General features: G+C 36.4%; 7 protein-coding genes and 1 pseudogene across 21 annotated transcripts; 4 read left to right on the forward strand and 4 right to left on the reverse strand.

Moving 5' to 3' along the window:
* Window positions 1-3,556: 3,556 nt before the first annotated feature.
* On the reverse strand, window positions 3,557-4,669 carry LOC142537860 (uncharacterized). The gene has a single exon (XM_075643342.1). It carries the CDS (start codon window positions 4,667-4,669, stop codon window positions 3,557-3,559), a length of 1,113 nt encoding a protein of 370 aa, XP_075499457.1.
* Window positions 4,670-5,636: 967 nt separating this feature from the next.
* Window positions 5,637-7,242, reverse strand: LOC142538067 (uncharacterized; annotated as a pseudogene).
* Window positions 7,243-8,571: 1,329 nt separating this feature from the next.
* LOC142538068 (GATA transcription factor 20-like) lies at window positions 8,572-10,423 on the forward strand. Its single transcript, XM_075643511.1, has 2 exons — window positions 8,572-9,797; window positions 9,912-10,423. The coding sequence occupies exons 1-2, from the start codon at window positions 9,393-9,395 to the stop codon at window positions 10,017-10,019; spliced, it is 513 nt and encodes a 170-aa protein (XP_075499626.1). The 5' UTR covers window positions 8,572-9,392; the 3' UTR covers window positions 10,020-10,423.
* A 1,345-nt stretch (window positions 10,424-11,768) lies between these two features.
* On the reverse strand, window positions 11,769-12,885 carry LOC142536915 (uncharacterized). The gene has a single exon (XM_075642327.1). The coding sequence runs from the start codon at window positions 12,559-12,561 to the stop codon at window positions 11,824-11,826; it is 738 nt and encodes a 245-aa protein (XP_075498442.1). The 5' UTR covers window positions 12,562-12,885; the 3' UTR covers window positions 11,769-11,823.
* Window positions 12,886-13,126: 241 nt separating this feature from the next.
* On the forward strand, window positions 13,127-15,139 carry LOC142536916 (uncharacterized). Of its 5 annotated transcripts, none has more exons than XM_075642329.1 (9): window positions 13,127-13,393; window positions 13,487-13,563; window positions 13,641-13,715; window positions 14,008-14,091; window positions 14,250-14,319; window positions 14,398-14,489; window positions 14,590-14,631; window positions 14,720-14,800; window positions 14,895-15,139. In XM_075642329.1, exons 2-9 carry the CDS (start codon window positions 13,540-13,542, stop codon window positions 14,964-14,966), a joined length of 540 nt encoding a protein of 179 aa, XP_075498444.1. In that variant the 5' UTR covers window positions 13,127-13,393; window positions 13,487-13,539; the 3' UTR covers window positions 14,967-15,139. The 5 variants fall into 5 exon arrangements, with proteins under 5 accessions (XP_075498444.1, XP_075498443.1, XP_075498447.1 ...); XM_075642328.1 differs by having other exon boundaries at window positions 13,129-13,393; window positions 13,492-13,563; XM_075642332.1 differs by having other exon boundaries at window positions 13,129-13,393; window positions 13,492-13,563; window positions 13,648-13,715.
* A 261-nt stretch (window positions 15,140-15,400) lies between these two features.
* Window positions 15,401-18,087, forward strand: LOC142536919 (large ribosomal subunit protein uL6m-like). 10 transcript variants are annotated; one of them, XM_075642344.1, is made up of 4 exons: window positions 15,401-15,697; window positions 15,829-15,883; window positions 16,069-16,137; window positions 17,649-18,087. In XM_075642344.1, the coding sequence occupies exon 4, from the start codon at window positions 17,668-17,670 to the stop codon at window positions 17,974-17,976; it is 309 nt and encodes a 102-aa protein (XP_075498459.1). In that variant the 5' UTR covers window positions 15,401-15,697; window positions 15,829-15,883; window positions 16,069-16,137; window positions 17,649-17,667; the 3' UTR covers window positions 17,977-18,087. The 10 variants fall into 10 exon arrangements, with proteins under 10 accessions (XP_075498459.1, XP_075498460.1, XP_075498457.1 ...); XM_075642345.1 differs by lacking the exons at window positions 15,829-15,883; window positions 16,069-16,137 and adding an exon at window positions 16,336-16,391; XM_075642342.1 differs by lacking the exons at window positions 15,829-15,883; window positions 16,069-16,137 and adding an exon at window positions 16,336-16,399 and having other exon boundaries at window positions 15,402-15,697.
* A 438-nt stretch (window positions 18,088-18,525) lies between these two features.
* On the forward strand, window positions 18,526-20,686 carry LOC142537861 (protein AE7-like 1; the record flags this gene model as incomplete). Its single annotated transcript, XM_075643343.1, has 4 exons — window positions 18,526-18,635; window positions 18,705-18,809; window positions 18,906-18,952; window positions 19,397-20,686. Coding segments are annotated over 4 exons (363 nt in total), but the record flags the coding sequence as incomplete, so codon positions are not given.
* Window positions 20,687-20,838: 152 nt separating this feature from the next.
* Window positions 20,839-21,606, reverse strand: LOC142536918 (uncharacterized). 2 transcript variants are annotated; one of them, XM_075642334.1, is made up of 3 exons: window positions 21,432-21,606; window positions 21,245-21,362; window positions 20,839-21,042 (listed from the first exon to the last, which is right to left on the reverse strand). In XM_075642334.1, the coding sequence occupies exons 1-3, from the start codon at window positions 21,554-21,556 to the stop codon at window positions 20,917-20,919; spliced, it is 369 nt and encodes a 122-aa protein (XP_075498449.1). In that variant the 5' UTR covers window positions 21,557-21,606; the 3' UTR covers window positions 20,839-20,916. The 2 variants fall into 2 exon arrangements, with proteins under 2 accessions (XP_075498449.1, XP_075498448.1); XM_075642333.1 differs by having other exon boundaries at window positions 21,206-21,362.
* Between the last annotated feature and the right edge of the window lie 2,588 nt (window positions 21,607-24,194).

Here is a 24,194-nt window from a genome sequence, read left to right on the forward strand (position 1 = left end):
CACTTAACTGCTTGATGATAAAATTGAGGTTCAACTAGAGATGATATGTTGAGTGCCAAATTACGGTACGGTCCGGAGAGTGCCTCATAGGAAATGTAGTTGTTAAGAGAATAGACATTTGTGGAAGGAGGGGGAGAATTATGTGTGAGCATGTGACAATGATAGTCCCGGAGATAAGAGGGTGTTCTTGAAACTCTTGTGGAAGAACGAATGGGAACTACTTGTGATGATTCAGATGAATCAGTGAGAGCTTCCGTGGGTTCAACTAAAACCACTTGGTCGGGTTGTATAGCTGATGGCAAGTTACTGACCGAATGATCAGAGATGTCTATTGATGCTGCTTGAGGAATAACTACTTCTGGAAATGGATCAAAAGCATTCTGGTTATGAGGAAGACAATGAAAAGGAAATATTGATTCGTGAAACTTGACATCACGTGATATGAATACTTCTTGGCTCGTAATCTCCATCAGTTTGTAGCCTTTAATTCCAGGAGGGTATCCTAGAAACACACATGCACGAGCTCGTGGCATGAATTTATCCTGATGTGCAGCTAAAGTGGATGAGAAAGCTAGGCATCCAAATACTCGAAAATGAGCGTAATCCACTTGTTGATGGTAAAGTAATTCATATGGCGACTTATTTCCAGTCCATGGTTGTGGCGCCCCAAACCTCGCCACGTAATCATGCAACATGTGACGTCATATGCATAAAATTTTTTTCCTTTCGACGACGTAATAATATAATGCATATACGACAAAATAATGCCATCACCACACCATCTACGTCAGTGTAGCAGAAACAATACAATAAATACATACACAACAACTCAAATAAGACAATAAGCTATATTGTCTGTATCTACTATCAACTACAGGACTGTTTGACTAGACACACCTAGTCCTTCACCTACTATCATGTCTCACGCATAGTCCTGTAACCTGCCCAACAGAAACAGCCCTCAAAGGGTGAGCATATACAACAATCATCATCGTAATACATAACAGTTATATTAACAACATAAAATATAACTGAAATCATAATAGAAATACCCCCTTTGCCGTTTCTGGACAATCAGCCAACAACAATCTCAACAACATCACAATGCAACAACATCGACGATACGTCGCACCCCAACACCGGCGACAGCAATATCGTCGAACGAACAACAACATCGACGATACGTCGCACCCCAACACCGACGACAGCAATATCGTCGAACGAATAACAACATCAACGATACGTCGCACCCCAACTCCGGCGACAACAATATCGTTGAACGAACAACATCAACGAGACGTCTCCCAACAACGATAACCAACAACATCAACAATAATAAACAACAAATATAATATCAAATCACCCAATTCCGGTGATTTATCATTGTTCAACGCAATAATATTCATCAATACTAAACAATAACAACATATGCTCGTACGTCAACACGTACCTGATAATCGAGTATATATACAATCTGGCTATTTCTTTGATCCTGAGGCTTGTGATGTATCTAAATAATTCAACAATAAATATCAGATCATTGTCACCGTATCAACACAGTTATAACAGCCTCAATATATAACATCAAATAGCCCAACAACAATTAATTCAACAAAATATAAAACTCGATTATAAATTCGTATTGTTCAACAATTTAATATTCCGGTGTATTTAATTCACAATATTACCATCAAATACACCCTAATTAATTTAACATCAAATAATAGGCTATTTTACAACATCCGTCAAATTACGAAAACTTTATATCAACGTGTAGCCTATACTTCGTAGACTCCGAATATATAGTCAGAATTAATAACAACTGACAAACAACTCTCCGATCTCAACCCAACGATTAAAAATTCCCTAATTAAAACAAATTAAGAATAATTCAAAATAACACCACTATAATCTTCTCTACTTCGTTAAAATCATACACTACTCAACAATATTCAATTTCAGTATGATTTAACAATTTATCAGATTTATTCCAGAAATCGACGAATTTCAAACATCACCAAAACTATAAAATTTATACCTCAAATCGAAGACCTCGTGTCAACGATCTCAGAACTGAAGTCGGTTCGTCGATTGGATAAACCGATAAGTCCCACGATCGAAAAGAAAATCTGAAAACTCTTTTCTCTCACCTCTCCGTTTCCTCTCTGTTAATTCTTCTGGCCAAAGTGAATGAAACTCACGTGAATGTGAGTTTCAAACTTTATCCTCGTTTTTTTTTTAATAAATATTATATTATATTATATTAATAAAATAATATAATATAATATTTAAAATTTTAACACTGGTATATCTTTTGGACCAGTCAAACGATCAAATTTTCCAAAACTCAAAACATGCAACTTCTATATCTTTCGGTGTTCTATGTTTTATCCAAATTTCAAATCATTTGGACTTCATATGACCAAGATATCACATATTTCTATCGTTAAAAATCATTAATTATTTAGTAATATCACATTACTAAATCCATAACTTGTGATATTTACTTCAGGCATTACAATGGTGAAGGGATACGATTTATCAGATATGTAGCTGTCAATAAGCATTCACTCCAAAACTTGATAGGGACCCGAGCTTGGAAAAATAGTGCTCGCGCCACATTGAGTAAGTGTTGGTGTTTCCGTTCTACTACAGAGTTTTGTTGAGGAGTTTGAACGCATGAGAACTGATGAAGTATACCCCGTTGTTGACATAATTCAGTGAAGGCAAGTTCTTTAGCATTATCAGTGCGGAATGCCTTGATTTTACTACTGAATTGTGTCTCAACCATAATGCAAAATTCGGAAACAACCTTTGTTGCTTCAGATTTATGTGTAATAAGAAAAACCCATGTAAATCTTGTACAATCATCAACCAAGGTCAGAAAATATCGTTGCTTATTATATGTAGGGACATGATAAGGACCCCAAATGTCACAATGTACGAGTTCAAGAGCAGTAGAAGACAATCTATGATTGGAAGCAAATGACAAACATTTCTGTTTTGCTAATGGACAGATATGACAAAAATCTTTGCTACAAATAACATCTGGTTCAAGTTGTAGACTAGATTTTAAAGCATTCATGACCTTCGGGGAGGGGTGTCCAAGTCTCTTGTGCCAAGTTTGACTCCCAACGAGATTTATGTGGTGATCAATACCCATGGAATCCGAGTCCAGCACATATAGCCCTGCTAGTTTTCTACCCTTGCCAATCATTTTCTGTGTTCGGGTGTCCTGAATTATAAAAGAATCACGATAGAAACTCATCATATTATCGGTGTTGGCAAGTAGACAGCTGACAGAGAGTAGATTAAACTTGAATTCTGGAATATATAGAACATCTGAAATAATCAAGTTTGCTCCCAACCGAACTTCACCACAGAAGTGCACCTCCACTCGTTCATTGTTTGGTAAAGTCACTCTTGAATCATGTACTGCCTTAAGTACTATAAAGGCTGTCTTTGTTGGAGCAAATGTGCCTAGATGCACCTGAGTCTACTATCCAACATGTAGAAATATTCAATGCATTTGGAATTGAGATGGATAGGCAAGTACCTATGATAGGGGAAGGACTGAGTTATCCAGTGAGTTTCCTTTTGTGTCTGCTGAAGAAAGTTGTTGAATAAACATGGCCATTAATTGCTCCATTTGGCCTTTGTTGATATTCTGGAAAACATTTGTGTCATCTTGGGTTTCAGGGACACTGGTTTGTCCCAGCACATGATTGACAGGAGCAACTGGGTTTCTAGATCCACCCTTAAAATGAGTCTTATATCCAGGTGGGTAGCCATGTATCTTATAGCATGTGTCAATCGTGTGTCCTGGAATATTACAGGTTGTGCAGAATGGCCTTCCTTTCTGATATTTTTGTGGTTTGCGATTACTCAGTTGTGCCTGAGATTGATCAGCTTTGAGTGTAAATGCCATGCCTTGATTTGGTAGGATAGTGCCTTGATGTCCTCCGATTTCCCGTTGGCGTTCTTCTTGAACAATTAGAGCAAAGACTCGACTGATTGATGGCAGTGGTTCATGAAGCAAAACTTGACTTCTGATGTGAGTGAATGACTCATTGAGACCCATAAGGAATGTCATTGTATAATCCGTTTGAACATACGCCTCAACATTCTTTGTTCCACCACATATGCATTTTCCACAATTACACGAGGGGCGAAAATGATTCAGCTCTTCCCATAGTGCCTTAAGTTTGGTGAAATAGACACTAACCGAATCTTGATCTTGTCTAAGGTTGAGCAATTCGCGGCGAAGTTGGAAGATTCTAGAGCCATTGCTCTGCTGGAATCGTTCCTTGAGATCGTTCCAAATTTCTGCAGCTGATTCTGCAAACAAAACGCTAGCTGAAATGTCTTTAGAAACGGAATTCAATAGCCATGATATGACTATGTTGTTGTTACGATTCCAAGCATTCATCAAATTTGATTCAGACTCTGCTGGTTTGGGAATGGATCCATCAATAAAACCAAATTTGTTCTTGACTGAGATTGCAATCTTCATAGCTCGGCTCCATGACGCAAAATTGTCACCTGTGAGTGGTTGAGAAACAAGCGTAATTCCTGGATTATCAGAATGATGAAGAAAATAAGGATTCAATGGATCATCAGTTGCCGATCGCACCGGTAAGTTCCATGTTGATGTGCCTGGGTTCGCCATGAATTCTGAAACCCTTAATCCAAACGAAGTAGAGGATAATGAATCAAATCAGGTCAAAGGAGTATATGTAAGAAGATATTCAACGGATTGTTGAATTTCTCTAAGCAGCATCGGCATGAGGGATTTATTTCCGGCGAGCAGAACGGTTTAGCTCTGATTTCCGGCGAGCAGAGCGGTTTGCTCTGATACCATATTGCGGAAGTTTATCGAGAGAGAAGAATCTTTCTTATTTCATATATCAGAAGGATAGGAACTGAATGAATGAATGTTTACAAATCACTTTCTTAGTTATAATTTTGGTTACTAACTACTTGTAACTAACTACGTCAGTTAGTTATATCTAATATATACAAAGTGAGGTGATTAGGAACAATAATTACAAAAGGGTAATTGAATAGTGGATAGTTATAAGTTTATACGAATTAGATTAAAAATACAAGTTTACTTTAGTATGATCACTTAATGGTCGTCGCATAATATTTTTTAAGAAGCAAAATATTGCAGAAATCAGAGAGAAATTGCGTCATTTACGATTGATTGCAAGAATAATCAGTTAGGAACAATCGTAAAACTATTAAAACAATCATAAATTATTTTTTTTGGTCGGGAACAACAGAATTATATTAGTTGGAGATTACTTTAAGGACACAATTAATTACCTACATCAGTTAAATATTTTTTATTTAATTAACATTGAGCTGCATATTTATATCTTTGCACCAATGACTTGAAATTTAAGCGTTCGGTGCTACATCAACATCTTCGTTAAAAAAAAATAACTAAAATGGTCAAAAATTGAAAGATACAAAACTAAAACTGAAATTTGACAACAACAAAGATCGAAATCGCAAGAAAACAAGCATATATATATATATATATATAATGATAAAAATTATGATTTTGCCTTTTATGAATCAACATTATTATATCAATAAAACTGATCCATGAATTAGATAGGAGACTGGAATAAAGAAACAAAATCTTATTTTCAACACTTTGCATAATCAAGATACAAGTCATAATTAAATGAAAACTCAAAGGTTCATTTCGTGGCTTCCTTGGGATACAAGGAAGCAAGGAACTGGTTGAGACATCTGTTATAGACACACGGTCTTTCGAGGTGAACCAGGTGACCAGCTTTCTTTATGCCTTGAAATGTAGCCTTGTCTCCTAGTTGCCTGTAAATGTATATATTTTACTTAATGCCGAATGGAGTACTCATACACCCCACGAATCCAATCATAATACACAGAATTTGGCTTACTGTTGCATGTTTTGAGCAAGTTCCAGCTTGAAAATCTGATCATTCTCACCCCACAGAAGATGGATTCTCTGCAATATCATTAATTCGGTTCTAATTAATTAATTGATTCAGATTTGTTTTGTTGATATTTTTTTGGTGGGAGGATTGATGGTAGAAGCAGTAAACTGTGATTTGGATTTTCTGGTGATCCACATGATCTAATAGTTCTATTGTGCACAATGAAGAGGATCCAAACTCGTAAAATTAATACAAGAAATGGATATGATAATATACCTGGGGGAAATTTGGGATGTTGGCATCTTTGTTGCTGACCACGAGACCTTCGAGTAGTTCAGCCCTTTCCTTCCTGTTGGTGAACATCACCTGTTCATCACCAAATGATCAGTTCCTTCCATTTTGTAAACTGAAATCTAATTTTCGGGTTCAAGTTCATATTTTTAAATATATATATATATGTGTGTGTGTGTGTGTGATATTGTCCAAAGAGTAAAAAACATTTCAAGAAATGGGATGAGAACTTGATGATGAAAGAGACCTCTAAAAAGTCCTTATGAAGCTTGTCTGGGAACCACAGTTTCTTGTGTGCTGCAACTTTGAGCAACGCCTTACAACCTTTGACAGAATCCGGCAACAGAAGCTCCGAAGATGATGAAAACCCGAGACCCTTCAATGTTTCGTTGCTGATCGAATCCGTCATGGCTAGGATGGAGCCGGAGATCACCACCGCCTCCACCAGCTCCGGGTACAGCTCCGCCATCTTGAACGCCACCATGCCGCCGTAGCTGAAACCCACCAACGTACACCTCTCGATCCCCAGCTTCCTCAGCCCCTTCACAAGACACTCCGCCTGGAAAGTCGGCGAGCGGTTGGGATTGTCGGTTATGGACCCGCCAAAGAAGAGAAGGTCCGGCACGTAGACGGAGTATTTCTTGGTGAGGGAGCCCACTTGGAATTGCCACGTGACGACCCCCTCAGCAGCGAAGCCGTGGACGAGCACCACGACGGGTTTAGTTGGTTTGGTGGTGACCACGTCAGCGGCCATTGTGGCGGTTTTCTTAGGATTTCTTGTGTTTTTTGACGGTTTCGGAAGGGACCCAAATGTTCATTAAGGTTCCGGACTCGATTTCCACCGTGTGTGGGATAACGCCGGACATCTTCATCAAGCCAAGCAACAATGGCTTCTGGGCTGCTACAAAGTTCACCATGCTTTTCCTTTTGTGTGAGCTCGCAGAGATGATGAAGAACGGAGGAGGAATTTAAACGAGGATGGATGACTGGAAGGTTGATATTAGCTAGGTAGGTTACCTCCTTTAATTCTTATATATATTTGCATATGAGCTGCAATATATTCGATACACTTCTTGGTCCCAAATTAGGACATTAGTAGCTGATTTCATCAATTTTTAAATTTTCAAAAAATAAATTAAAACAATAGTACTTCGGTATTTTGTGTGTGTATTAACTTTATTTATTATAAAATTTATTTTTGAGGGTTTGTCTAAATCAACAATTTCTTGCACGAAAAATTTACCTTAAAGAAATTATATGTTTGTTTAATTAAGTAGGCAAGTACGTGAAGTACTTTATGTAACATGCAACGATAGTTAAATATAAGGTGGTTTGAATTTTGATCAATCATTTGGTCTGCCTTCTTCCATAATGATTACTAGTGTACCTGACGCACGCAAACGTCACGTGTTTGTATAATATTTTTTTATAATTTATTTGATTTATATTTAAATGAGGATCAAAATATAATTATAAAAAATAGTGAGGACTACACTGTAATTTTGATATATAAATTAAAAAATAAAAGAATAAAAAAATGACATCAGTGAGAATTGAACCTATATACCTAAACCCAAGAACCAATGACTCTATTCACTTAACTATATATAACTTACATTAAAATTTTAACTATTTTATTAATATATATAATTAATAAAACAGACCATGACATCAAAATTAGTTACTCTAAGTGTCTCAAACTTAATAGAATAGTATAGATTAATGAACATTTTTTCAAAGTATATTTTTATGAGCAAAGTTTAAGCTGCATATCACATTTAATTTTTGCAAGCAATTGACATTTTGCTGTTATTGTTATTTATTATTATTGGGTTTCTTACTTTCTTTCAAGACAATACATTAATTGATTGAAATGTTTGGTTTACTTTGTGAACGAAGTTAGATGACCTACTACTACTTGTACTCAATTGACTTTTCCGATTCTTGTTTTAATTTCTTGCGGAAATGAACTCAATATTCAAATCCCACGTATTTTTCTTCACCATTAAATAAATATTAAACAAATTTTCTTTAAAATATTCACCTAACTTCTTTTTAGGATTTGTTAGAATTCTATACAAAATTTAGCTCTTTTGTACACATGACATTTGGATGATGTGTATTCCATATGTAAAAATAAATTAATATGGATAGTTGAAAACATATTTGGGGCATATCTCTAAAGCTAGGTTGAACCTGTAAACATGCATAAATTTCAAAAATCACATAACTGGCGTACATAATTTATAACACATGTATAACATTGATCAGACTGGATATTTAAATTGAAATTAATTAGTTTTGGTTCGATTCATCTACATCTATGCGTTTATATACTTAATTAATGTGATATTTGGCATCGTTTGATGCAAAGCAAGAGACAATTCAACATCTTTGTGGCATCTCATTTTCATAATTTTACAATAATTAGGGTTAAAAATAGTTATATTATGATTATATTTCATTTTGTCATATCATTATATTAGTCACGTGGGTTCTTTTGACTGCCCAATCACCAACTACATCACTCGACTTCCACACCCAATCCCTGTATGTATATGCGTATCTCTCTCAAGAATCAAGATCATCTCTATATACACACACAATTCTGGTCTCCTTTATGAAATATTCCTTTCTTTCATTAGATTGCACACTGCAGAGTGTAATCGATGTTCTTTTTCTCTGTATCCAGTTTTATGTAATTTTACTGATAGTTTTGTTCTGCTTATGCAACATTGCAGCAAGATCAGATATTCTCAATCAATCTGAACGTGGAATGCTGCAGATTGAGACTGATATTTTTCCATTTCATTAGCTTCAATAAAGCTAAAGACAAATATATATAATACTCTATATCTCTGATCTGTCGTGCAATAAAGCCAGCTCTCTGTCCTATGTTGTTGTTCAAGCATTGTATTATTATCACTATCATAGATCACTTTGGATTCACTATTTGCTCGTACGTACTTGTTTGTTGAAAAAAAATTACAGATACCCCCCAATTCCATATTTTGTTTCTCTAAATACACCCGGCTTCAATTTTTGTCCTGATATTATTCTTGGCATCTTCTGGAACTTGTTGTTCTTCCTGCTTATTTTTTGGGATAGAAGAAGAAAACCCTTGTGTTTTAAGTTCGAGAAAGTTGGAATTTGAGTAGAAAACATTCAAGAATGATGCACAGGTGCGGTAGCTCGAACATGGTGAGGGGTTGTACGTGTGGCATGTACCATTCTACTCGAGGGAATTCATTTTCAATGCTCTTTTCCAAGAATAACGATGAATATCTTGAATTTGATGAAGGGGAAATGTATTCTTTTGCGGCTAATTCTCCGCCCTCTTCAGTTGATTGCACTCTTTCTTTGGGCACGCCTTCCACTCGTCGCAGTAATGAGAAGAAGCGGTCTTCTTGCTGCATGCCTGGCTTTGGATGGAACAATTTTCCTTCCAAACATATGGCTCCGCCGCCGTCCACCGTCAAGACTCACCGTGGCAGGGATTCCCTCCTGGCTCGCCGATGTGCTAATTGCGACACCACTTCTACTCCTCTCTGGAGGAACTGTCCCAGAGGCCCTAAGGTAAAAAACAGCTAATTACTCATGATTATTATTGAAATCGTTACTGTTGTCCTAACTAGTGATTGATTACTGTAGTTTAATATAGGGACTAATACAATTCATGAATTCTTGCAGTCACTGTGCAATGCATGCGGGATACGGTTCAAGAAAGAAGAGAGAAGAGCCACGGCAGCCGACTCCATCTCCACCGGCGGCGGAGGCGGCGCCGACCTCAAAACGTGACGAATGATTCATGGTCCCATAAAACGATCTATTATCCTTCCCCCCTACACAAAAGAGTTCCGATTTGCCGAAGTAGACGATTATCGGAACTCGATTTCATGGCGGCTCAACGTCACAGACAGTCCAAGTCTTGTTCACAACTTTACGTCATGAGTCCATTTCCATGGATTTTAATTTTTAAAAACAATTGATTAAATTACTGAATATTGATATTCCAACTAATTTCCGCCGTTTGATGGCGACCGTTGGTTAAGAAATCTAATGTTTTAGCTGTTTCTCTTTTGGTTTCATGCACTGATCGGACGTTCTTACATAGGATGGAGTGAAAATGAGTTAATTCTATGTTTGGTACTTGGTAGACTAGATTGCTTTCCTTTTGTTACAACTTTCACTTTTGTTTTATGTTATTGGCGCCTTTTTCTGTTTGTCTGAAACATTATGTATTCAGACGTTCTCTTAATTGTTCTTGTTTTATTATAACTAAAGAAAATATGAATTTCAAAAGTTTTTTAAGGTTGTTTAAATTTAACTATTATTTATTTTCTCCTGAATGATTATTAATATTTATATTCTAAAGTTCTAGGCTTTGTCTTCATTGGTTTGGACCGTTGGAGATGGCTAGCTTGCAATTACAAGTTACAACCAGCTTGTACAATTTCAATTTATCTGAAAAACTAAAATTAAAAAAAAATATTTTTTGAAAATAATTCCCATGATATATACAAAAGATGCAATACAAATTCCCAATCTTAAAAATCCAAAACAAACCATAGCTTCAGAGCTTAATGTCCCTCATGGGAATATGAGTCGAGTATTTTTGGATATTCTGTTACAAGAAATATTTATTTAATCAGTGAATCTTAACTCGACCTGTTGGGCCATTGCCTCTTTCCCAAGCTTGATATTGATATTGGCCCTTTATTTGGGCGGGCTGATTTTGTGACCCAATGATATCTTGCAACCTTCCTCAAACAAATCAGAGTTATCAGTCCAACACTTGCGCTTCAACATTAAAACCATCAAGTACTAGAACGTGTGTGTCTTCGTACTTTTTTTTTCTTGTGGGATTACTACACTGTGTTGTTTTTTTCCTTAGATTTGGAGCTACTCACCGAGGAAAATGTGATCAAGGGTAGGTGGTCTGTGCTTGAAATGGTATTTACTTCTCGACGGACGTGGTAACGTTGGTAGCTACACTTTGAACATATGGGATGTTGGGTGGCTGAAACCTGTATATAAGGTCCCATCGAAGGAACTTTTTCGACCAAACTGACGGGTGGTTGATAAGAAGAGGTATGTCGGTAGATATACTTTGAAGACGCTAGTTTGTCATGTCACTTCATGTGCCATACGAGCTGTTGCTGCCTTTTCGCCTTTTGCTTATGTGTTTTGGTTATTAAAGATGAATCAAACCCTCTGGATATCCTCACGTAGAGTGCCAAGTAATCAAACAACTGCCATCACTGGATGAGTAGATGTTCCATCCCTAACACCACATTCACCAGATTCGTTCCCAACCGAACTCGTCACCACCATATTCAGATGATTCTACACCAGTGCCATCCCCAGATCTGCTATTGCCATCTGCTGTTTATTCGTTCGTGTTGGTTTTTCATCTTTTTCTCTCTAAATTTAATGTTTATTAGGTTGGTTATTCATGTTTGACACGTACACTTGTCTTAAAAATGTTACATTATGCAATATAAATCTTACAAGAGTATTCTACAAGACTACAACAGCAGCATACCATTTCATTACGATAATTTTGAGTCACTGTTATTTGAACTGATCCTCCAATTTTTCACTACCCTTTGCTTACAAATGAATAAACTTTGACACCAACTCTGGCCCCATTACAAGGGCTATCAGTGTACAGAACCTTAACGTCAAACAACTTGCCAGCCTTCTTAAAGAAGGCTGATTCCTTCTTCCACCTCTTCAAATGGGCCATCAAGAAAACCATTTCTTTCTCACTTCCCAGAAGATAAAACTTAAGGGTCTGGATCAGAGGCTCGTAGAGATGATCATGGTACACCACATCAGACGCCAGTATTACGTCATATTCTCTGCCAATAGCTTCCATTTCTCCAATGTTCCCCCATGATAGCGACGCCGAGTTGACATCACCGCCGCAGAGATCCAAGATTCCGGCGTTGGCATCAGTATTATATCTCATATTAGGGAGTACATGAGGGAGATCCGTGATAGTTACACTAGCTCGAAGCAGAGCAGCCGCTGCGATTCCCACCACTCCAGTGCCGGAGCCCAGCTCAAGAATACGTAGGCGGTGGGGTTGCTGGGCGTCGATCAAGGAGGAGAGAGCGGAGGTGGTTGAGTGACCCGCACGGTAGCGGTCGAGGAGGGTGACCAGGGCGGCGGCGGCGGGCCAGAGTTGGAAGGAGAGACCCTTTGAGGGGAGTTGTCTGATGAGTATGGTGGAGTTGACGGAATTGAGACGGAGGATTTGCTGAGATTGTTGATCCAAATGAGTTTCTTGGTGATTTTGTTCTTCGTCTGAGTCGAATGGGATTGGTTGAGACATAGCAAATATCGGCGGATAAGGGTTAGGGTTTCGGCACGATGCGTCTCTTCAATTAATACCTTCCAACATATATTTTATAAGAATTTTAAAATTTTATGATGTTACATGTATAACAAATTGTTCTTCACTATAATCATGATAATAATAATTGAGTAAATATATTGTTAGACGGTCTCATGAATTTTTATCTGTGAGACGAGTCAATCCTACCGATATTCATAATAAAAAGTAATATTTTTAGCATAAAAATAATATTTTTCATGGTTGACTAGATAAGAGATTCGTCTCACAAAATACGACCGTGAGATCGTTTCACACAAGTTTTTGCTATGATAATTTGGGGTTCAACTTAAAAGTAAGAAATGGACTATTTTGAATGAAAAAAATACTTATTTTTTTATGATTTATTTGCATTATTATTATTAATTTGTTTTCCTAAAATGAGATGATGATTCGTGATACAGATTCATTCTTCTTATAATTATATAAAAAATAATATTTTTAACACAAAATATAAATTTTTTTTATAAATATATAAGATATAATATTCATCTTAAAAAATTGTCACTAGAGTGTTTTTGGAGTGCGGTGATTTTTAAATCAATTTTAACTGATATGGTGTAGTGGTGAGGACATTGGGCTCTGAATCCAGTAACCCGTGTTCCATTCTTCGGTTGGATCTGCCGTTCTTGCATTTTTGTATTTGGATGGAATCAGAATAAATGGGAGCCGTTGATTCTTAGCGGCTACTCCCATTTTCATTCTTATCTTTTTGGAGTTGAAAGAGGGGACAACAGTCAACAGTATGGCTCCGAAGAACCAGACGTTTGAGGTGTTTATTTACTATGCTGTGTATGTTTTGAAGAAATACTCTATTAGTTATGCGATGGATGTACACATATAATCTTTGTATTTGCTGTCCAAGATTAGATAATATTGGGTTCATCTTCACTCGCACGTCGACAAATTCTTGCTGACATGGGCTACCACTTTCAAATCATGGTATATTTTATCGCTTTCTTTTGCAGTACACTCTTCTCATTTTTCCAAAATATTTGTTGAATTATTTAGCGGTTTAGACTGCAGATATCGATGAAAAAAGTATCAGAAAGGAAAAGCCAGAAGATCTTGTGATGACCCTAGCCGAGGCAAAGGTACCATATTTTAACTGCCATTTGGGGTTGCAACCTGTAGTTGAACTATGCTTGAGAAAGGAATATTTAAGGCCTTTTTCATGGGGATTAAAACGACCATGCTCAGACTTCTCCTGGAAACATTTAGTGCTTCTTGTTATTTTTTTTAATGTAGTTGCGGCGACGGAAAATCAAATTAGTTATATCTCATTCTCCTTGAGGTGAGAGGTCGTGCTAAATGGCTCTAGGCATGCTGTTTCTTGTTATTTCAATCCTGCACTTGGATGATAATTCAATTGTTTTTACCCTGAAGGCTGATGCGATTATGTTGAAGCTTCAGAATCTAGACAAATTTGCAGTCATGTCATCTCCCACACTGCTAATCACGGGAGATACAGTATGCTTTCATATTCTCTTCGCAATAAGTTTTTTCTTGCCATTTACATTGGGGTTTCTCCAATCATGAAAAGGCTATATAATGCATTTATTGAATTGCTTCAAATTTTCTACCATCGCAAAACAGCTAAGTTTTGATTGCATCTAACTGGTGTCAAGGTTGTGGTGCATGAAGGGATTGTCAGAGAAAAGCCATCAAGTAGTGATGAAGCAAGACAGTTTATCAGAGGTTGGTTTATTGATTTCTCAACAGCAGCCCCTAAATTACATAGAAGTATCCAATTCTTGTTCTCGACTTGTTTTGCAGACTATTCTGGCGGTTCCACTAGAGTGGTTGGATCGGTAGTTGTCACCAACCTGGGTACTGGTTGTAGAAAAGGAGGATGGGAGAGTGCGGAGGTAGCGTAATTTATTTTCTTGAAAAAGAGAAGATCTTGATTTCTTGGCTTCATAGGCTTGGGAGGACAGTATTTTCATTACTTTCACATTGATATTGCAGGTTTATTTCCTTGACATACCAGATGAAGTCATTGATAGTCTGGTGTGTTACTGAAAAGAACCGAGCACTGATCAGTACTCATTATTTCATATTGCATTTGCTAATTAGTAATATGGTCTAATTGTCTTAGATTGAAGAAGGAATGATATTGAATGTTGCCGGGGGTTTGATGCTCGAACACACACTGACTTTGCCTTTGATAGACACCGTGGTTAGCCTCTCGATCTGTCTCAATGTCATGTCATCTGAGCGTACCTCAAAAAACGTTGCCATTTAACCGCCATCATCGTCGAAATGTTTTACAGATAGGAACTGCGGATTGTGTAATGGGACTTTCAAAATCTCTGACGGAGAAGCTCATTCAGGAAGCGCTATAGCTGCAATGGTTATGGTCTATGTGACTCTACACTGGGATTATAGATTTTACTAAAAAATATGTAGGAATTTTTACTGGATATTTTCCGGATTAAAAACGACTCTCTGTTCCTATGTAATCATTGTTATGTGCTGCATTTTTAAGCATGATATCATCAATATCATGTTATTCAAATACTTGCTGCAAAGTACCCTCCTCCATATTGAGTGGATTCTTAGGACTCCTCGAATTAGGATTTAAGTTTCATAGTTGAGTTTCGAAGCGCTCTCATTTTATTTATTCATCTATTTTGATGTCATCACGTGGAAAATTTTGTGGCATATCCATGATAGAGGACTGGTGTACTATTTGTTCCACTTGATTAAAAAAAAACACCTTCCCAATGATTTATTTTAAGTTATAATGTTGATGAATAAATTATTTATATTCTTAAAGATGAAAAATGATTTTTTTTAAATAATGAATCTTAAAACCAAAAACCTAACAAAGCCAAAAAGTTCTTAAAGATACGACCTTGATCGGTTTTTTATGGTTAGAAGAAAGAGGGGAAATTTGTAAAATTTAAGAAAATGACCTCATCGTTCATGTGGTCATTTTCTTAAAAAAAAAAATAAAAATTGTTGACCCCGAAGCAAGAAGCCAGGTTTCATTGAACAAAGAAAGCTGACATGAACCAGCAGTGATTTATTGTGACTGGAATTTCAGCTTGTTCACTAGAAGAGCAATTTCCGGGTAAAGGCGCGAACTTTCCTGTCTATGAAGATGCTTTGCGTCTGTGTGTGCTTTTAAATTCTATCTTTGTGTTCATCTCCTCTGATTTGTTTATGTACATATGTTTTCTGGTCTGTTGCATTTTTATTCAGTTCCAGTTCTCAAGCGTGACAACTGTTTGATGAAATGCCGTTTCAGAAACCTGGGGTTCGTACCAATAGAACTATTTGGCTCTAGTGTATGTTATTTTAGGATTTAGGTTTTGGAATTGAATCCTTGAAGAGATTTGGAGAGGCAGTGAAAGAGGCTGGATTCAAAATGGAAAATCAGACACAATTGGGATTTTTTTTTTCGAAATTGAATGCAGACACAAATTCATGATCTGGATTTAGGTTTTCGAATTGATTCCTTGAAGAGGTTTGGAGGGGCAGTGAAAGAGGCTGAAGAAATCCAATTGCCTGGTTGCATTTCAAGCATTAGTTGTTCGAGTTTATTTGTCATTAATATGTTTGACTGTTTGTTTTTCTACCCGACTGCTATTTCTGGACCACACCACTAAGTTTTAACTCACACCTTTGCATTTTAGATGCTGCTATAGTAAATATTACTTTGTTGGATATCATCCTTGCGCTGTAGATCTTTCCTTTTCCTATTGATAGGCTGCAGGATGTAAAACCGGAACAGATGCAAAAAGTATTGTCCTGATGAACATATGGTCTGCAAGTTAAGAATTTGGTTTTACATACAATTGCATATGCTACGATTAATTGGTTTTGTTTCCTAGAAATATGATTGTATCTTACACATACGATTAGGTTATAAATTGATAATTTTCTGTGGCACTTGCCTATTTAGATTTTCCAATGTTGTTAGCCATCTGAATGTGCTGTTGCATGAGGCAGAGGAAGGTGCAACCCTACCAACCTTGTGCCCTTATTATGGTTGAAGACTCAGTGGCTCAATGATTAGCATGCCTTTGCTTCTGTTGAGGGTGCTCAAGAAGTAATGATATGCCTTATTGCCAAAAAACCATGGAAAATTTGAATCCGTAACGGAAAACTAAGATAAAGAGAAACAAAGGATAGTGATCAAAGTAATCATCTCTTGACTACACATTATTAGTCTACTGGTCTGCAGATGATCTCAGCCAACTACTACATTAATCCCTTTTCTCTTCCATTTTCCCCTTCCCTTCTTGTACTGAGTTGGCGTTCTGCTTCTTGTTATCTTTCCTTCATCTCTTTGGTTTTAGCTTGTGATTTCCTTCACTCGCCCCTACTACTTCATGTAGTGTATATTATGATCAATTTTCACTAAACGTCTGGCTTCTTTGTTTCTTTATTTCTGTCACAAATTTTCTACATGCTTTACAGTTTTCGCTCAATTCTCTAAGTATCAATGGCGGTTTCTTTTTTCCAGCTTCTTGTGAGAGGCAGATCTTTCAGCAGAAATATATCTTTTGTTGGTTGATTGTACCATTTCTTGAAGTTCTCGCTTTTCTTTTCCTTTGTTCGTTACTCTTTTAGTTCAAGATGAGGGAAAGAAAGGGGTTCATTAAAAAGATGGTTATCTTTGTGAAAATGAAATGTTAAATATTTGAATCTGGTGGCATCTTGTCTTCAGTTATATCCATAATTACTTTCTACTGGCTGCTTTTTTTGCTTATCGTGTCAAAATAAATTGGATGAAGTTTAGGAATCAAATTGTAGATACTATAGAATCTTACCAAATTAAGTGGAGTTTATGGAATTTCTAAACCTCCATGCTGTTTTATATAGGTTCCAATAATTTCAGAAAATTTACTATTTGTTCTCCTGTTTTCATTTCCTTTGTTTACTAGGGTATTGCGTTTAGTTTTTGTGTAACGAGTAGTTGTTTCATTCGTCTCTATTAAATCTTCACTGGAAACCCTTGTTTGTTCGTATTTTCGCTTTTATTTCAAATTCTTGACTTCATTCATACTTATTTTCAGGTGATTAATCTTTGCTGAAATGGAAGCCAAGTTCTTTCGCTTTCTTAAGATTGTTGGTGTAGGTTTTAAGGCTAGAGCAGAAGCTGAAGGCCGTCTCTTGTACTTGAAACTCGGTTATAGTCACGAGGTTGAACTGACGGTGCCTCCAGCAGTTCGTGTCTTTTGCTTCAAAAATAACGTTGTCTGCTGCACTGGGATTGACAAGGAGAGGGTGCATCAGTTTGCAGCTGCCGTTCGTAGTTGCAAGCCTCCCGAAGTGTACAAAGGCAAAGGCATAATGTACATAGATGAAGTGATAAAGAAAAAAGATGGCAAGAGGTCCAAATAAAGGGCATACCTTTTGTTTTTCTGCGGATAAAATCGATCTAGAATGTTTCATTTATGCACAAACGATCGTTCAGAATGTTTCATCCAATTTCAAAAAATTGGATTTTGATCACTACAGTTTCACTATTCCATTTGTGTGATTTCTTCATTTTTTAACGTGCAACACAGTAAATTTAAAATACTTGATCGTTTTGCCATCCGTTCTTGGTCTTTAATTTTTGGATTATCTCACGGGGAAGATTACACAAATTAAACTATCTCGAAATTCCGAAAAAAGAAAAGAAAATCCACTGTAAGAGAAGTACTACTTTTTGAATTTAATTTAAATAAATTAAATTTGGGACTGTTTTCATGGAATCTACTACAATTGGAAGTTATTGAGGCACACCCGCACCGACGACCCTCTCGCCATCGATCCCCTCGAAATATATGATATCCTTTTTTGGTTCTTTGAAAAGCTAAGCTAGAAATTCTTGATTTGCTTCCTGATTATCTATTTATATTATTGTATTGGGTTGAAGTTTAATGTGTGATCCTTCACTGTTAATGAATACACCATGTGAGGGATATAAGGGATACAGAGCATCCGTATTCACTGGAGCAGCTCAGCGTGCTCTCTGAGGAGTCTACAACTGTGGATGAGAAGCTTGGACGCATTCTGTAACTGTAAGTAATTGATTAACTTCATTTCTGTATTATTTTTGTTTTCTTATTCTCTATTTGTGACAGGATTACATTTACGCCTACTATCCAGCACTGCAGCATGGCCACCGCAATCGGTCTGTGCCTAAGGGAGAAGTTGAAAGACTGTTTTCCTCCACATTTTAAGGTGCTGTTATTTTTTGTAATTTTTCCTTTTATGTTTGAGAAGAAGAAAGCTGGGGTCTTTTTGAAATCTGGTTCACATCAATGTTAATTTTATGCTCACAGGTTGGATATAAAAGTAGCTCCTGGATCTCATGCAAATGAAGAATCAGGTGATAATAATACCAAATAGCTATTGCATCTATATCATTAGTGATGATCATCTTTCCCTGGATATAATTGGACATCCTGCATAGTATTTATTGCTTGATGGGTTTTCTTTTTTCTTTTTTTTTTATTAATATTTTTGTCATTTCTTCAGTTGCAACATCTACACCAATCACACACTACCCACAAAGATAAAAAAAAGAAAAAGAAAAAATAGGACAGCAAGAAGGTTGGAATAATTTTAAATCATAACCATTGATTCTTGTCTACAATGTTTAAATCAGCTACCATATTACTGGTTTTATTTGAACTCGTGTATGGATTAGCAATCACTTGGCAAACTTGTGCGATATAGAATCTAAATAAATAAAGCAATGCTACAAGTTTGTTTCGATCGAACCCCTGCTTAGCATGTAGCTTCTGATGAATCTTGTTAAATCTTTCTTCAGTTAACAAGCAGTTGAATGATAAAGAAAGAGTTGCTGCAGCATTAGAGAATCCTAATCTTCGCCAACTTGTCGTAGAATGCCTTTATTCTAGTGAACTTTGAGCGCTGAGTTTGCCCTTCTCTACCGAATATGGTTGTACAGTATGTCCTCGTGTTCTTTCGTATGGCAAGATTCGTTGTATGCGTGATGTATTTTATCTGATGCTGAAATACTAGTGGTTTCACGCTTTGCCTTTTAAATAGGGAGAACCACTTTGAAAGCCACACCCCACTTTCCATGAATGTTCAGTTATTATAATTATGATCAGAATTCTCTAGTTAGGAGTTTGTTTTCTACATTAACCTGAAAGAAATATCAAAATCTTATTCATAATCGCAGCGTTTCATGTTTTGATTGGTTTATTGACTTGATCGCAAATAAAACCAAAATTACAAAAATAGTATAATAAGACTGAAATTCGACAAAATAGAGAATAACAAATAGATAAATATACCGAATATGATTAAAATAGCAGGACTGATTTTCACAATACGTATAATATCTAACAAGCTTCTATATGCAGCATATGCGCTTCTTGCTATTACCTAAACAGAGTTTCGTGCAATTAACTAACAACATATGAATGCCAAAATAAATATAGACCTGAAAAACGAAGCATAAGTCTGCTGGAACAGGTACTTATGATCCTGAAGTGAAATATCTGAGTCAAGCATTATTGTCGGGTCATACAGTCCCGTGGGATTTTTCAGCCTCAATCACTCTTGTTCGCAACCAGAGGCTGCTAACTGGCTTCATCGCCACCACCAGTGCACCGTTGGCGTCATTTTGTGGAACGAATCGTTGTCAAGTTCCCAAAAATTAGCAGTTTTGATATCTTGGGACCATCAATCTTGAAAACTCTTCATGATTGTAGTTCAGAGTATCTTTTCCTCCACATTCACTGGGTAGGTGGTTCTCAGCATCAAAAAAGCTCTTCATTCATATTTTATGAAAATCAAATTTTATTTATGAGGAGAGAACAAATTACGGCTCATAGCATACCTTCCATTAAGAGATTCCTCCAACATTATTTGAGCTTTATCCACACTACAATTTCGAGCTTCTAAATACCTCCTAAGACACTTCGATACTGGTCCAAGAGCGTCCCTTAGTTGTTGAACCAGTAGGGTAGAAATCTAAGCTTATATTGTTCATCAATGTGACTGGTCAGGCTAAAACGAAAACGTCTATTTGCTGTTATTACCTTTGCATCTTTGTCCCTAATAACAGTCTCCTTATTGTTCTGATTAAATGTGATCTCAAACAGCAACTCTTAAGAACGAATAATGATTCAATATCGTTTTTTTTTTTTTAATCATTGAAACAAAATAACGTTTCATGCATCTCTGCGAACATATTACTCTTAACTAAAAAAATATTCCACAAATCAGAAGGAGAGTGCATAATAGATTGAAATCTTTATTGATTCATATGAGAATACTGGCTTAGTACAATATTATTACATGTAAAGTGTGACTAAATTACTGCCGGACGTGACTGCCAATCCTCACAACGTTGCCATCGATATCCCGCACATATCCAACTTTCTGTCCCCATTCCTTCTCCTCCGGCTCACTCACCGCCAGCGCCCCATTCTCCACAGCCCTCTGCACCACGTCAACAAATTAAAAATGTATCGTTTTATTCATAATGGTACGCATTGTTTCACAGAAAATGTTAGTTACATATATAAAATTTCCTTCCGAAAGAAACCATTATATATATATATCTATACATAGAAACTTGATATAAAAGAAGAAATATATATACCTTGAATGCAAAATCGACGTCCGAATAATCGAAGCAGACCTCGATGGGGTTCCTCTCGTGTTGTGGGATCTTCACTTTCCCGGTCAATTCGTCCGTCTCTCGTTGCTTCACCGGGGTAAACGCGAGCGTTGTGTTCCCGCTCTGCAGCTCCCCCCATCTGCACGTCAATCATATATCTCAACTAATGTCTCTTCCTACATTTAACGCTCCGAACGAACTAACGTACCTGCGAGATTTGTCGACACGGCGGACCTCACAGCCGAAAGCTTTCGCGTAGAAAGCAACGGATTTCTCGACATCTGCAGCATATATAATCGTGTAAGCAAACGTCGGTGCATTGTTTGACGCCATTTTTCTTGATTCCCTCACGTCTAGTTTCCCCTCACCCGACAATATATTCACAAGATCCAAGATTTGTTTGTACTTATAGTGGTTCAATAAACGCACACGCGTCGCTTAAGAATATCAAAAGCTGACACGTTGAGCGGGTAACTGACACGATCCAAAGTAAAAACGATTACTTTTTGTTTTTTCTTTTATACTCTACACATATATTAAATAATAATAATAAATATTAAATAATAATAACATAATGACGATGATAATGACAAAGAAACGTGTACCTAACGTGTCATAGTGTAATAGAATGTTTGAAAATCAAACGAAAATATATTTTATTAAGAAACAAAATTATGAGCACTTCAGCTTCATTTTTTGTTTTTACTCATGGCTGTGACAATTGAATACAGTATACTGTCTTTTGACTAAAATGTTCATATATCATCCAGTCCGATCCATTATAAATTGACATATATAATACATATCGTCTCATTTTGTGGCCCAACCTTTACATATAGTATAGATCATTTAGAGCAAAGATCTATGTTTCTTCAAGATGGTGCTACACATATTGATCAGAAACCCTAGGAATTAATTTTCGTTATGAAAAATATCAAATTTCGTATTACAATAACAAAATCAGGCAACAGAAACACATATGCATGACTAAAAATGCAAACGCATCGTCCTCGGGGGATTAGAATGAACCAAGTATGCTAAATCTAAATTTTTTCACACAATGTTACACTATATCTTCAATCCAAAAACTAGAAACCTACCAATAAAAAAATGATCAATGAAAAGAAAATGACTCATTAGTGGGGGTGAGCACTGTTTCATTGTTTGAACTTCGAAATCAATGAATAGATTCTGTAAAGGATGGATGATCAGTGGTGTGACATGCAATTAAAGAAAGAAACCAAATGGGGGATTGGGGGTGCGAGTGCGACCAATGAATGAATATTTGCGCTTAATGGAAATCCACTGCACACAAATAATGGACAACTGCAGTCCCCATTAATATATGTGTCAGGATCGGAGGTACAACTCCTAGTCCCAGTGCTCTGAATGCACCCAAGTTTCACCACACCGCAGACAAAAATAAGCAATGCTCTTATTATCTTTTTCTTTAAACAACTGGGATGTTTTCCATCTAACTGCTGCATCCAGGGCCTCTGGTCAAATGAAACAATTAAATATTTATGTTTAGTTTGTTTGTTTTTTTTTTTTTTTAAAAATAACCATCAATTTCACAGTAGAAGACCAGTAGTACGTACAGGAAAAATGCCATCTTCTTGTACTATATTTCACTGAAGAGGAAATGGATTCCACAGTGCCTGATGCTCCCTCACAATACGACAAGAGAGAGGATTCAATTTTGCAGAAAGAAAGGACAACTGGAAATGCAATTACCGAAGACTATTACAACTGTGGTAAGGGAAGTCTCTATTACTTTCTGTAAATGGGTAGAATGGCAGAGCAAGAGGCACGACCATTCCAGAAAAAAAGTATACTCACCTAGACAAGTCTTTAACCATGTGGCCAAACCGAAGAAATTGCATTCTTCTTCAACTCTGCTACACACACAATCAATAGTGGACAAGTTTCACTGATCTTGCAAGAAACAAAACTTATAATAGAGGCCATGGTGTCAAGAAAACTCTAAATGTCTATCGATTCGACGAGAGTTGTTTTCTGGGAGATGAAATGATGTTCAGTCATTGAAATCCCTGCAGAGATATGCGGTTTAAGCTAGTGTACACTAAAATGAGATACACACTCATTTAACATATATATGTCGGATGGATCAAAATATGAGTGAATCCTATGTAAATCACATGTCCGACTCATACATGAACTCGATAATACGCTATGCCGTTATTCAAGAATATAAGACAGGGGTTATATGACAATTTTTTAGTATCACAAAGTCACACTAAATTTAAATAATAAAAAAATCTCTGCTTAATATAATAATAACTAACAATTTATTTATAATGTAAAAAGTATAAAAGTGCTCGTGAAACGGGACGGGCTTCTGCCAAAACACATATCATACATCGTGGGCCCTAGATTATTTACATTTTTACATTTTAATCTATTAAAAGCAGGCCCAGGCCCACAGGCCGAAACAAAAAATGGCTGCTTTCTTGCAAACCGGGCCCACCTGGCCACCCATATAATTTTAAAATCATCAACGGTTGGGTTTATGCTAAGGTTGGATTCTACATCTTATTAAATTGAATTTAAATATTTAATTGAACATATTATATTAAACTATAATGAAGGTATTATTTTCAAGTATAACAGAGACTATATCTGTACACATAAACAAATATATGGGTCAGTGACTCAGTTTGTGTGTATAAATTTTTTGTATGTATGTATATGTACAAAAATACGAGCGGATCAAAGCCCGGGTGGTTCAATTATTTTTTTAAAAATTTATAGGTAAATTTTGTATAATTTTAGATTAATACGATATTAGTCCGGGTAAATAAATTTAAAATATTAAAAAATTTTAAAATTTAAAATTCTAATTCGGTAAAGTAAAGTTCTGACTCCGCCGCCGAGTATGTTCCATATGACGTACAATTGTATAGTGGTAGATTTTAACATGAGTTGAAAACATATATATATAACTATAAGA

This window comes from Primulina tabacum, chromosome 2 (assembly GCF_025594145.1).
Source record: "Primulina tabacum isolate GXHZ01 chromosome 2, ASM2559414v2, whole genome shotgun sequence".
Lineage (NCBI taxonomy): Eukaryota > Viridiplantae > Streptophyta > Magnoliopsida > Lamiales > Gesneriaceae > Primulina > Primulina tabacum.